Genomic DNA, 14360 nt, shown 5'->3' with positions numbered 1-14360 from the left:
GCATCCTTCCAAAAGTGTTCCAGACACTTGTAGAATCTATGCCAAGGCACATTGAAGCTGTTCTGGTGGCCCAACGCACTATTAAGACACTATGTTGGCAGTTACCTGTACATTCCCAGTGGTGGCAAATAGGCCCTCGTGTTCATGCTTTCGTATTGAGGAAAGAGGATATGAAAGGGTAGGATTGGGCAAGAAAATGTACGTCAGTTTATGCAATAACCTATCTTTTGAATTGCCCGTAGCTATTGGAGATCAGTGAAAACTTTGCACCCTAGGGTTGTTTCTGGACAGGGCCTAAGAGAGTAACAACCCTCACAACAGTAGATAAGACCTTTCCAAGGCGCTACGTGGTGTTTGTGTGTGGCTAGCATTCCTCTACAATTCACAGCATGTGAGCACATAAGACAGGGGGAAGAATGCGGAGAATGGTCGGGAAAGTACAGCGATGACATTATTGGGGCTCACCACACAAATCATTGTTGAATCCAAACTGCTTTTAATTAAAAAAGCTCGTAATTAATGGCGGTCTGTTTTGACTGAAACCAGACGAGAATCCGTGACTCCCCAGACTGTGGTTGTCTAGGCCAAGGTTCTCCAACTCCCACTCTGGGAGAGCTAAAGGGTGTGTGCAGGCTTTTGCTCCAGCACAGCAGTAACACACCTGAAACCACTAACCGTGGTCCATATTGAAGGAGGCCATGACTAGGTGATTATTTGATGGTTCGTGCTGAGACATGTCAACTAAACAGGTCTTTCTCACCTGCACGGCCATTTCGATAAGCATCGTCAGCTTCTTGATGCCGATCCACACCCCCTGGCCCTTCACCGCCTTGGCGATGTCTGCCCGCTCCTTCTCCTGGAAACTACCTAGCATCTGCAACAGACAGAAAAGCAGTGTGAAAAACCCACGACGAATGCATCGCTACATATCACCATCCCAACTTCAAAACTGGAGAGTGAGGCACATACATTCACATGTTGCCTGTGTGTGCATGTCTGCGCGCGTGTGTGTGTGTGTGTTCGTGTGTGTGTGTCTATGCCTACCTCCAGGGCCTCGACCAGCTGCTCTCCTCTAGAGATGTTGGGGATGTGGATGGTGGTACTGAAGGCGTCCAGCATCTCCATCTCCTGCAGCACGTCCTTCCTGCTGGTGGTGCCGATGATCAGCAGCTTACGGCCCTGTGTTGGGGGGGGGGGGGACATGACGCAGAGACACACGATGGAGATGGATATTTAGCTCAGGGACAGATAGGACCATCCTGTAAAAAACTTTAAAAAAACTTTTTAAATGATGTGCGGAAGTGTATAAAACCCTCATCAAACAGCATGCTTCACAGCATTAAAATACAGAGAAAGGGTATGGGGACATGTGTATGGGTAAGGTGGGGTCAACTCCTCCAGTATATGAGCCTTGTGCCTATTTATAAAGCTTCTGCTCAGTCTCTGTCAGAGGTGGACCACATCTATCTAGTTGCTCTAGTCTAGTTGACTTTGAATCAGGGAAGTGGCCTGTTTCTTTCCCCAGAGGCCCTGGTCGCTCAGTCAGGGCCAGAGGAGAGGAGAGAGGGGGATTATGGGCCGGCTGCCCCCCCATGATGCTGAGGGGGTGTTTCCCTGCATGCAGATGAGGTGCCACACAGGCGGCGGTGCTGCCAGGTCCCCCCGGCTCTCTCACAGAGCCCATTCTCTTCCGTTGTCTCCCCCCCCCACCTCGAGAGACAGGCCTCCCCTAGCCCGGGCTCCCCGCTGGGCCTGGAGCTTTACAACCCTGGAGAAACAGCCCCGGCTCCCATTCACACCAAGCATAACAGCCTGCCCAGACCAATACATTATCACAAACACATCTATACTGCCATATACTCCCTTACATACACACATCCAGGAGAAACAGCTCAGCTCCCCATTCACACCCAGCACAAAACAACAGCCTGACCAAAACACTCTCATACACATGAAACACATTCACAGCTAAACGTAGCCTAGACTTGGGCCCTACCGCCTAAAATGCCATAGAGGCCTGGCGGCTATATTTAGGAGACAGAGCTCACATGAACACGCACAGTGGTAAAGCTATATATACGATCACACAGCTAGGAAACACTTTTTGATTCACTCCGCATGGAAACAACTGAGGCCATAGGCATGATCTGCTGCCATCTTTCTGCCACTGCCAAAATAACAACCGGAGCATGAGCACAGAAAATGTCAAACGCTAAAGAGTAACCAACACACGCACGCATTCAAGAAGAGCCGCAGCCCACAGAGCACTCACCTTGGGAGGGGGTTTCTTGAGGAGGACCAGCAGAGCTTGAAGGACCAGGTTTGAGAAACGAGGGCCAATCGGGACATAGTCTGAGAACAAGGACACTCATAAACGCTCCCATATTTCTTTTAGGCTGCGTATGTATGTAATAATGTATTATACATCATTATCAGTACGCTTAAATATATTTTTCAGCATATAATGCCAAATGTGGTCAAATAACTAACTTGACTTTATAGATCTTTATTTGGCCATCTTCAATGTATGCGTTCTAACCTCTGCAGAAACCGTGCAATAACCCCTTGTATTGAAGCTCTAGCTATTTCATTTATAATTGTATTACATTTTCAATGAAAGACCATTTGAAATGAGCAGCACCAACCGTATACACTTTCAAGCTACACACAGCTCTCGACACCTGCCACAGTATTGTAGATACATAAACGTAGATATGGCACTTTTTAGCTGGTCAAGGCAGGGTTAACAGAAGGAGAATGGTGTTTTTAGCTGGTCATGGCAGGGTTATCAGAAGGAGAATGGTGTTTTTAGCTGGTCATGGCAGGGTTATCAGAAGGAGAATGGTGTTTTTAGCTGGTCATGGCAGGGTTATCAGAAGGAGAATGGTGTTTTTAGCTGGTCATGGCAGGGTTATCAGAAGGAGAATGGTGTTTTTAGCTGGTCATGGCAGGGTTATCAGAAGGAGAATGGTGTTTTTAGCTGGTCATGGCAGGGTTAACAGAAGGAGAATGGTGTTTTTAGCTGGTCATGGCAGGGTTATCAGAAGGAGAATGGTGTTTTTAGCTGGTCATGGCAGGGTTATCAGAAGGAGAATGGTGTTTTTAGCTGGTCATGGCAGGGTTATCAGAAGGAGAATGGTGTTTTTAGCTGGTCATGGCAGGGTTATCAGAAGGAGAATGGTGTTTTTAGCTGGTCATGGCAGGGTTATCAGAAGGAGAATGGTGTTTTTAGCTGGTCATGGCAGGGTTAACAGAAGGAGAATGGTGTTTTTAGCTGGTCATGGCAGGGTTATCAGAAGGAGAATGGTGTTTTTAGCTGGTCATGGCAGGGTTATCAGAAGGAGAATGGTGTTTTTAGCTGGTCATGGCAGGGTTATCAGAAGGAGAATGGTGTTTTTAGCTGGTCATGGCAGGGTTATCAGAAGGAGAATGGTGTTTTTAGCTGGTCATGGCATGGTTATCAGAAGGAGAATGGTGTTTTTAGCTGGTCATGGCATGGTTATCAGAAGGAGAATGGTGTTTTTAGCTGGTCATGGCATGGTTATCAGAAGGAGAATGGTGTTTTTAGCTGGTCATGGCATGGTTATCAGAAGGAGAATGGTGTTTTTAGCTGGTCATGGCATGGTTATCAGAAGGAGAATGGTGTTTTTAGCTGGTCATGGCAGGGTTATCAGAAGGAGAACGCTGTTTTAGATTTATGAGCATTTTGTTCTCTGTTATAACCCTGAATTTAAAAGGAGACTTAAAAAATAAGAATGGTGTTACCACAATGCAAGCAGAACCTTACCCAGCAAGCGCTCAATGTCATCTACCACTACACAGCTCAGCTGGGACTTATAGGCATCTTCAAATATCTGGAACAAAGAGGGTTAAGGGTGGTGAAGACACAGGTACTGACACAGTGTGTGTGTGTGTGTGTGTGTGTGTGTGTGTGTATCCCTTTCCTCACCTTCTTGATGGCCTGGCACTTAGCGATCTCAGAGTGGCCAATCATCTTGTCTGGAGAGCAGATCTTTATAAAGGGGAACTGGGATTCCTCTGAGATCTTAGCTGCCAGAGCCGTCTTTCCACTGTTGGGGGGACCTAGGTGAGAGAGCATAACATTTAAAAACCCATACTCCCCATACCCGACGTGAGTAAGACCTTTAAACGGGTCAACATTCACAAGGCCGCAGGGTCAGACAGATTACTAGGAGGTGAACTCCGAGCATGCGCTGACCAACTGGCAAGTGTCTTCACTGACAAAAAGTTCTACAGCTGCACCATCGAGAGCATCACTGCCTGGTATGGCAACTGCTCGGCCTCCGACCGCGAGGCACTACAGAGGGTAATGCGGATGGCCCAGTACATCACTGGAGCCAAGCTTCCTGCCATCTAGGAACTCTATACCAGGCGGTGTCAGAGGAAGGCCCTAAAAATTGTCCAAGACTTCAGCCACCCTAGTCATAGACTGTTCTCTCTGCTACCGCGCGGCAAGCGGTACCGGAGGGCCAAGTCTAGGTCCAAAAGGCTTCAACAGCTAATCAAATGGCTACCCAGACTATTTGCATTGGCCCCCCTTCTTTTACGCTTCTGCTACTCTGTTTATTATCTATGCATAGTCACTTTAAATCTATGTACATATTAACTCAACTAACCACATCAACTCTGAACCGGTACCCCCTGTGTATAGCCTCGCTATTGATATTTTACTGCTGCTCTTCAATTATTTATAACTTAAAAAATATAAAAAATAAAATAAAATGTTTTTACTTATCACTTATTTTCCTAAAACTGCATTGTTGGTTAAGGGCTTGTAAGTAAGCATTTCACTGTATGGTTGTATTCGGCGCATGTGACAAATAAAATGTGATGGTATTTTATTTGTACCAAAGGAAATTAAAATAGTATAAGTTGTTTGTGTCCTTGCTCATCTTTTTGTGTGTATTGCACTTAAAATTAACCCCAGCATTTTCTTACTAGCACGGACTTCGCTGATATCTGCTTTGTTGAGGTACGTTTCACTTAATTGCGTGGGAAATGTGCTCTACAAATGAAATAACATTATTAATATGACTTGTGGTGGACGTAACTAGCTACCTTAAAACGAACGCACTATAAGTCGCTCAGGATAAGAGCATCTGCTAACTGACTAAAATATACACATTTTAGTGTATTTGAGTGTGTGTGCCTTACCTTCCAGTAGCACAGACACCAGTGGTGTGCGGTCGCTGTTCTTGGTCTGCTGCACCAGCAGCTCCCCGTCATCCAGCACGGCTGTCACCGGGTCGCCCCACTTAATGATGCCGTTCATGATGTAGCTGGCATAGTCCTCGGAGTTGGTACCAAATGCCTGGCCAGGGGGGCGAGAGAGCGAGAGAGACATAGGTGGACGGAAAGAGAGAGCGTCAGACCCATTAAATCATTGCCTTAAAAAGGGTCCCTAATTAAAATCGCTTCTTAGAAACATCTCAAAATGCTATCCAAGATTTATTGGCCAATTTCCTGCATATAGTAGAAAATGGACATTATCATCATATCGAGTAGATGGCAGAATTGTTGAAAGTCTACCCAAATGTTGGAAAGAGGACTCTTGGATGTAGGCAAATGGTAAAGAGAGAGGAGAATGATGGAGATGGAGAATGATAAAGAGATGGCGGGAGGAAGGGGATCTACTCACAGGTTTGATGTCGTTGTCCAGCGAGGCCAGGAAGTCGTCTCTGTGGACCTGCAGATTCTCAGCCTTCTCTAGGTCCACCTCCACCGTGGCACTGGCCTGCAGGGGGACAGAGGACAAGGGGGACATGTCATTAGGACGATCCAATACAGACGGTTAATAGATGTTCAACTAACTATCAACAAACTGTTCGACTAACTAGCCACTAGCTTCATCCCTGATCCTAGAAGATTTATGGCACTGTGATGTCGAGGAGTGTCGACAAAATGACCCCAAATAAGTTAACGTTGTTCCAGCAAACCACTCACAGTATAGTACAGAGCTTTATTTTGTCCTGTAATGATGCTGACGTGATGGTTTGGACTTCTAGGTGTCACTGATCTAGCTTGGTCAAGTGAAAAGTTTACAACATTCCACCTCCTCGGTCGACTCAATCAACTGAAACACTGTTGTTTAGCCCACTGTGAAGTGGGTACCGTTAGTGTGAAATTGTGTGTCTGTGGAAGCCAGGCTTAGAGAGTCCAGGAGTGTCTGCCCTAAGTGCTTTATCAGGTGAGGAGAGTGTTTCACTCTCTCACACACACACGGCCAGGTAAAGTCTGTTAAGTGGTCTGCAGCTCGCCACACTCTTGGCATCTTTTGGAGGGCGATAACATGGACAGAGGGCTTACACAGGAGGAATGGCTGGAGCAGTCCCTCCCTCCCTCTATCCTAGTCACTCGTTCTCTTCCTCCCAGACGAGAGTTGTCAGACATTTCCACTCTGAGGGAGCACATTGTCTTATGACTAATTGCACAATACCTAAGGGACCTACAGCCCCTTAACACACAACGACTGTCGGTTGTAGAGTTAATGTTGAGGATAAGTCCCCCCCCCCCCCCCCGCGCCTACATAGACTAATAAAAATGTCCGCCTGTGTGTGACAGTGACCTTGATGTGTCGGTTCATGGCGGTGGACTGGGCAGCTCTGACCAGCCCCTCCAGCTCAGCTCCACTGTAGTTCTTGGTCTCGGCGGCCAGCTCGCTGACGTCCACGTCGCTGCCCAGCAGGTGGAACTGACGCATCTTGGCCGTGTGGATGTTGAGGATCTGGACACGCCCCTTCTCATCAGGCAAACCTGAGGGGAGGAATAGAGAAGGGAAACATCTTCTGTATATCCTGTATGTTAATCTGCTGCCGTCACCATGTCACTACATACTGCACAGGAGACAGAACTGGAAAAGTAGAAATACCTGGGTGTTTGTCATGTAAAAGGTGCAACATCTATGAATAACAATGTCCTTCACAGAAGGAAATAAACTACCTAATACCTGAATATATTAACCTAAAAGAAATTAAGCAAGGCCATTGGTTAGAGTGGATGCTTTGTGGTGTTTCTTACCGATCTCCATTTTGACCTCCAACCTGCCTGGTCTCAACAAGGCCTCGTCTATCAGGTCAGGCCTGTTGGTCATTCCTGAGTGAGGCACAGATGGAGAGATAGAGGTAGAAGAGAGGGAGAACGAGAAAGGCAGCGCCCAAATGATCTTCTCAGACCACAATTTGACCTGTCAGTCAATCAGAAAAGTATGCGTGTGTGTCAATGTTCCCTCAAATATTTTGGGCTGCTGAGCAAATTTTGGGTCTTGTGAGCGGAAACTTGAACGTTGAGAACTTTGTGCAACTTCTGGAGCACGTTTACAGTGCACACTGAGGCTGTACCCTTACAGTTTCAGATGGCAGCATTTGAGCACAATGTAAACCAACCAACAAAACCAAATGGAACAAATCCCAGAACATTTTCACATGGAAGTGGCTTTTGATTTCTATGATGTAGCCTACATGTGGTGTTCAATGCAGGCCGACACTGCATGAGACTTTTAAAAATGTTTTTTTTTTATTTATTTAAAAAAAAAAAAAAAATTACATGAAGGGCTTGACATTAACTTGGTATTGGTCTGTAACTTGGTCTGTAACACCATGGGCCAAATAGGTGACTGTAAATTGCATTGTATTGTGTAGTATGACACAAGAAACCACTTTAATTATCATTAACTAATTATCATTACCATACAGAGACTTAGACAATGTAGGCTTACCCCTCTGCCTATTGGCATATTCAATCCTGTCTCAAAATACAACACTGCCCCTTTAAAACATAAGCTTTTTACCTGACTGGCTTTTCAAAACCAGCTTGAAATGTAAACCTACAAGTTCAGTCCTCTTGAAGGAAGCAGCAACTCCCCATTGCTGGCCTATACGTATCTATAATTTGGCTAATAACGCGCCAACTAGCTAAGAATATCAACAAATGTGCGACTTAAGCTCTGATCTGTAAAGAGCAGTCTTTACAGTGATTGAAAGACCGCTCGTGGGCAACCCCCCAGCAAAAATAATTATACTCCGTTGGCAGTCCTGCAGAAGGTCTGTGTGTGTGTGTACCTATGACCAAGATATTGTTGAGCTGCTCCACTCCGTCTATCTTGGACAGCAGTTGGTTGACCACTGTGTCGTGGACGCCCGTGCTGCCCGCCATGCTGCCACGCTGCTTACAGATGGCGTCAATCTCGTCAAAGATGATGATGTGCAGCCCACTGTTGGCGCCCAGCTATTGGAGGAGAGATATGGGTGAATGATGGAGGAGGATACCAATGGCCTCACAAAATCAATGCAGCGCTACATAGGGTCAGTATCTACACTGAACGAAAATATAAACGCAACATGTAAAGTGTTGGTCCCATGTTTCATGAGCTAGGCCACAGGCTATTATTGCATGTTTTGACAAATTTAAGCAAAAGGAAATGACAAAGAACATGGGGAGAGAACTCAGAAACACTGATTTTGGAATGAATGATCACTTCCCCACCAAGATCAATGAAAGGAGAAAAAAAAATATCTCCATGGTGATGGATAAACTTTACATCAATGGGCAATTGTATCAGGACTCTGGAGTCCCTGGCTATTTTAATTTAATGTTCAAATTTGAGTTTGTGTGTTGTAGTGTATCATGACAACTTCAAATATAACGAATACATGCTCTATTGATCTTCACTTGATAAGGGCTGCATATGGCTCAGGTTAATGTATGTAGCCTTCCTAACAAAATACATCAAGTCTTTAATTTGGTCAACATAAATAATATTCATATTTTGGCTTTGACCGAAACACATTTAGATGCATCTGTAAATGATGGGCAAATGAACATTCATGGATATAGTCGACTGAGAAGAGACAGGAATAGGAATGGTGGGGGTGGAGCACTGTACATTCAGAATCATATACCTTTTAAGAGAAGGGATGACCTTCATGTATGTCAAGTAGAGGCACTATGGGCTCAGGTACATCTGCCTCACCAGGCAGCCATATTGGTAGGATGTGTGTATAGACCTCCTAGCTCTAAGGTGTCCTATCTGGATAACTTATGTACTGAGTTTGACCAGGCCACAGATGGCAACAGAGATGTATTTTCTTGGGTGATTTTCATATAAATTGGAAGGATCACAATAATTCGAATAGAACAAAATTGATGAGATATGCTAAGAACTGTGGTTTGAAACAAATGGTTAATGATACTACTAGATCTTCAATTAAGTTGGGTCATCGTTCAAACACATGCATTGATCTGATTTTCTGTAATATACCATTGCAATGCTTAAAAGCCAGATCAATGCCAGTGGGCTGGACAGACCATAATATTGTGACCATAACCATGAACACCAAGGTTCCAAAGAAACCCCCTAGGATTGTGGTTAAGAGAAATGTTAAAACATTTAATCATGAGCTATTTCAAAATGATTTGGCTGCTGTACCCTGGGAGCTGATTCATCTAGAGGATGATTTAAATCACGCTACAGAGTGTTTTATTGATTTGCTCACTGAGGTAATGGACCATCATGCCCCTATAAGAAAGAGAACAGTTGGTGCCCGTCCTTCTCCATGGATTGATGGTGAACTGGGTGAGGCTTTTTCTCAAAGAAATATGGCAAAAGTCTTAGCAGCCAAGTCAAAATTAGAAATTGATGAACAGAATTATAGAACATTACGTAATTATGCAGTTAAATTGAATCGAAAAAAAGTTATTTTACAACAATGCTTTTATTGATTGTAAAAATTATTCTAAGGTATGGAACACAGTTAAGGGCTTACTTGGTACATCTATCTGATGCCCATCTAGTGTGGAGGTTGACAGGAGAATAATAACAAAGAAAATTAATTTACTGAGCAACAATGTAAACATACATTCTTCCAAACAAGCTATTGTCCAATGGATTGATGATCATATTATGAGCAATAAGATCTGCTCTTTTAGTCTACAAACAGTGTCAATGGAGGAGGTGTTAAACCTATTGAAGTCATTACCTGATGGTAAATCTACAGGTTATGGTCTTATGGACAATTTTTTGCTTCGCTGTGCTGCTCCCCAGAATGCAGCTCCACTGAGATACATATTTAATTGGTCACTGGAAAAGGGGATGCAAAGAACCCATTACTCCTGCCAATAGTTGACCAATTAGTCTACTCCCTACACTCAGTAAGATATTGGAGGGTATTGTGAGTAAACAAATATGGGAGTACATGGAAAATAATTATCTGATTACAGCCAAACAGCATGCTTATCGCAAAAAACATTCCACAACCACTGCATTGGTTGATATGACTGACCAGTGGCTCAATGCTATGGATAATGGCAAGGTTGTGGGTGTACTATTTTTAGATTTTAGTGCAGCATTTGATTTAGTGGATCATTAAATAATTGACAAAATGAATGCATTATGGTTTTAAGGAGGTAGCATTGAATTGGGTACAGTCATATCTAACTGACAGGAAACAGTCCACCTATATCAATGGTTCATTTTCTTCCCCTCATGTGTTAAACTGTGGAATACCGCAGGGCAGCTGCCTTGGGCCACTTCTCTATTTAATATATGCCAACGACCTTCCCTATGCCTTAGCTGAAACTCAAGCTACTATATTTGCAGATGATACTACAATTTATGCAGCAAGACAATCGGTTCAACAAGTACAGCAAGCTTTACAAGGAGATTTGGAGAATATTAGGGAGTGGGTTTGCCAAAGGAAACTTGTTTTAAACACCAAGAAAACCAAAGTCATGTTGGTCTGTTCCACTAGGAAAAGGCCAAAACAGCATGGGATACAATTAAGTATGGGAGGAGTACAAATTGAAGAAGTGGCAGAAACCAAACTATTGGGAGTGCAGCTAGACAACTGCTTATCATGGTCGTCTCAAATAACTAATGTAAAAAAAAAAAATTAAAAAAACTCAATTTTTTAAAAATGAATTGAAACAGCACGCATAATCAGAAGGATAGCTAAATATTTACCAGGAAAAATTATTCTGGGGAAATGCATCATCAAGTGAAGTTAGGAGGCTGCAGAATGCACAGAACAAAGCAGCAAGGATTGTTTTAAGGCGGAGATATGGTTATTCTGTTGCAGTCATGCGCAATGTTCTTGGTTGGTCATCAATCGATAAGATAATTGAAAGGAACATGCTTATTTTATTTCATAATATACAGTGGGGCAAAAAAGTATTTAGTCAGCCACCAATTGTGAAAGTTCTCCCACTTAAAAAGATGAGGCCTGTAATTTTACACTTCAACTATGACAGACAAAATGAGAAAAAAAATCCAGAAAATCACATTGTAGTATTTTTTATGAATTTATTTGCAAATTATGGTGGAAAATAAGTATTTGGTCACCCTACAAAAAAGCAAGATTTCTGACTCTCACAGACCTGTAACTTCTACTTTAAGAGGCTCCTCTGTCCTCCACTCGTTACCTGTATTAATGGCACCTGTTTGAACTTGTTATCAGTATAAAAGACACCTGTCCACAACCTCAAACAGTCACACTCCAAACTCCACTATGGCCAAGACCAAAGAGCTGTCAAAGGACACCAGAAACAAAATTGTAGACATGCACCAGGCTGGGAAGACTGAATCTGCAATAGGTAAGCAGCTTGGTTTGAAGAAATCAACTGTGGGAGCAATTATTAGGAAATGGAAGACATACAAGACCACTGATAATCTCCCTCGATTTGGGGCTTCACGCAAGATTTCACCAGAACCACACGGGGGGACCTAGTGAATGACCTGCAGAGAGCTGGGACCAAAGTAACAAAGCCTACTATCAGTAACACACTACGCCGGACTCAAATCCTGCAGTGTCAGACGTGTCCCCCTGCTTAAGCCAGTACATGTCCAGGCCCGTCTGAAGTTTGCTAGAGCGCATTTGGATGATCCAGAAGAAGATTGGGAGAATGTCATATGGTCAGATGAAACCATAATATCACTTTTTGGTAAAAACTCAACTCATCGTGTTTGGGGGACAAAGAATGCTGAGTTGCATCCAAAGAACACCCTACCTACTGTGAAGCATGGGGGTGGAAACATCATGCTTTGGGGCTGTTTTTCTGCAAAGATGAACCGTGGCTGGGTCTTTCAGCATGACAATGATCCCAAACACACCGCCCGGGCAACGAAGGAGTGGCTTCGTAAGAAGCATTTCAAGGTCCTGGAGTGGCCTAGCCAGTCTCCAGATCTCAACCCCATAGAAAATCTTTGGAGGGAGTTGAAAGTCCATGTTGCCCAGCAACAGCCCCAAAACATCACTGCTCTAGAGGAGATCTGCATGGAGGAATGGGCCAAAATACCAGCAACAGTGTGTGAAAACCTTGTGAAGACTTACAGAAAACGTTTGTCATTGCCAACAAAGGGTATATAACAAAGTATTGAGATAAACTTTTGTTATTGACCAAATACTTATTTTCCACCATAATGTGATTTTCTGGATTTTTCTCTCTCATTTTGTCTGTCATAGTTGAAGTGTACCTACGATGAAAATTACAGGCCTCTCATCTTTAAGTGGGAGAACTTGCACAATTGGTGGCTGACTAAATACTTTTTTGCCCCACTGTACATAATTTAAAACGGCCAAGTTCTATTCACAATGGTATTCAGTTGGTAAGAGACAGACATTCCGTAAATACTAGGAATAGATTGTCCACCATCTATGCGTTGTCCAGACAGAAAAGAGAAGTAGGCAAAACAACATTTCGATTTAGAGCAATAAAGAAATAGAATAAATTAACTGAGCGAACCAGAAACCTTTCAATATATACATTTAAACATTATTTTAAAACGATTTAAATATAATACATAGAAATGTTGTGGGACTATAGTAGATGAAGAATCAATATTTTTTTGATTGAGTATTTATTGGGTTATTAGGTTAGTGCATTATGTATGTTTGTAATAGTGTGTTGTATGTGGAAATGCGTTCGTATTATAATTTTTTTGTATTTTAATGTTTAAGGACTCTTGGAAGATTAGTCCAAATAGGGACTAAAATAGATCCAAATCAAATCAAATGAGCTGAAATAAAAGATCCCAGACATTTTCCATATGCACAAAAAGCGCATTTCTCTCAAATGTTGTGCACACATTTGTTTACATTCCTGTTAGAGAGCATTTCTCTGCTGCCAAGACAATCCATCTGAAAGGTGTGGCATGTCAAGAAGCTGATTAAACACCATGATCATTACACAGGTGCAACTTGTGCAGTTTTGTCACAGATGTCTCAAGTTGAGGGAGCATGCAATTTGCATGCTGACTGCAGGAATGTCCACCAGAGCTGTTGCCATAAAATAGAATGTTAATTTCTCTACCATAAGCCTTTTGAATGTCGTTTTAGAGAATTTGGCAGTACACCCAACCGGCGTCACAACCGGAGACCTTGTGTAACCACGCCAGCCCAGGACCTCCACATCCGGCTTCTTCACCTGCGGGATCATCCAAGACCATCCACCTGGACAGTTGAAACTGTTGGCCTGCACAACCGAAGAATTACTGAACAAACTGTCAGAAGCCATTTCAGGGAAGTTCATCTGCGTGTTTGGTCGTTCTCACCAGGGTCTTGACCCGACTGCAGTTCGGCGTCATAACCAACTTCAGTGGGCAAATGCTCATCTTTGATAGCTATTGGCAAGCTGGGTAAGTGTGCTCTTCATGGATGAATCCCGGTTTCAACTGTACCGGGCAGATGATGTCGTGTGGGTGAGCGGTGTTCTGATGTCAACGTTGTGAACAGTGCCCCAAGGTGATAGTGGGGTTATGGTATGGGCAGGCATAAGCTACGGTCAAACAAACACAATTGCATTTTATTAGATGGTAATTTCAATGCACAGAGATAATGTGACGGGATCCTGAGACCCCATGTCGCAAGGATCTGTACACAATTCCAACGAACAACGTGTTCCAACCAATATCCAGAAACTTCGCACATCCATTGAAGAGGAGTGGGACAACATTCCAGTCGACAATCAACAGCCTGATCAACTCGACGCAAAGGAGATGTGACGCACTGCATGAGTCACATGGTGGTCATACCAGATACTGATCCACGCCCTTACATTATTCTGTATTCTCAGTCATGTGGAATACATATATACTGCTAAAAAAAATTAAAGGGAACACTAAAATAACACATCCTAGATCTGAATGAATGAAATATTCTTATTAAATACTTTTTTCTTAACATAGTTGAATGTGCAGACAATAAAATCACACAAATCATCAATGGAAATCAAATTTATCAACCCATGGAGGTCTGGATTTGGAGTCACACTCAAAATTAAAGTGGAAAACCACACTACAGGCTGATCCAACTTTGATGTAATATCCTTAAAACAAGTCAAAATGAGGC

The 14360-nt window shown here is 43.3% G+C and overlaps 1 protein-coding gene across 1 annotated transcript in view; it reads right to left on the bottom strand.

Annotated features, from left to right (window-relative positions):
* The window catches only part of LOC110499115 (vesicle-fusing ATPase), a 49793-nt gene that overhangs the window by 3339 nt on the left and 32094 nt on the right, over positions 1–14360 (bottom strand). Inside the window, exons 10-19 of the mRNA XM_036955956.1 lie at positions 8079–8244; positions 7039–7113; positions 6587–6774; positions 5660–5755; positions 5176–5332; positions 3950–4083; positions 3788–3854; positions 2273–2352; positions 1045–1179; positions 761–874 (exon numbers count right to left, since the gene is read on the bottom strand). Of these exons, the coding sequence (XP_036811851.1) occupies positions 761–874; positions 1045–1179; positions 2273–2352; positions 3788–3854; positions 3950–4083; positions 5176–5332; positions 5660–5755; positions 6587–6774; positions 7039–7113; positions 8079–8244 (1212 nt within the window). The remainder of the gene's footprint in view (positions 1–760; positions 875–1044; positions 1180–2272; positions 2353–3787; positions 3855–3949; positions 4084–5175; positions 5333–5659; positions 5756–6586; positions 6775–7038; positions 7114–8078; positions 8245–14360) is intronic.

This window comes from Oncorhynchus mykiss, chromosome 20 (assembly GCF_013265735.2).
Source record: "Oncorhynchus mykiss isolate Arlee chromosome 20, USDA_OmykA_1.1, whole genome shotgun sequence".
Classification (NCBI taxonomy): domain Eukaryota; kingdom Metazoa; phylum Chordata; class Actinopteri; order Salmoniformes; family Salmonidae; genus Oncorhynchus; species Oncorhynchus mykiss.
The sequence above is the reverse complement of the archived record's forward strand: the minus strand, read 5'-3'. Positions and strand labels throughout refer to the sequence as shown.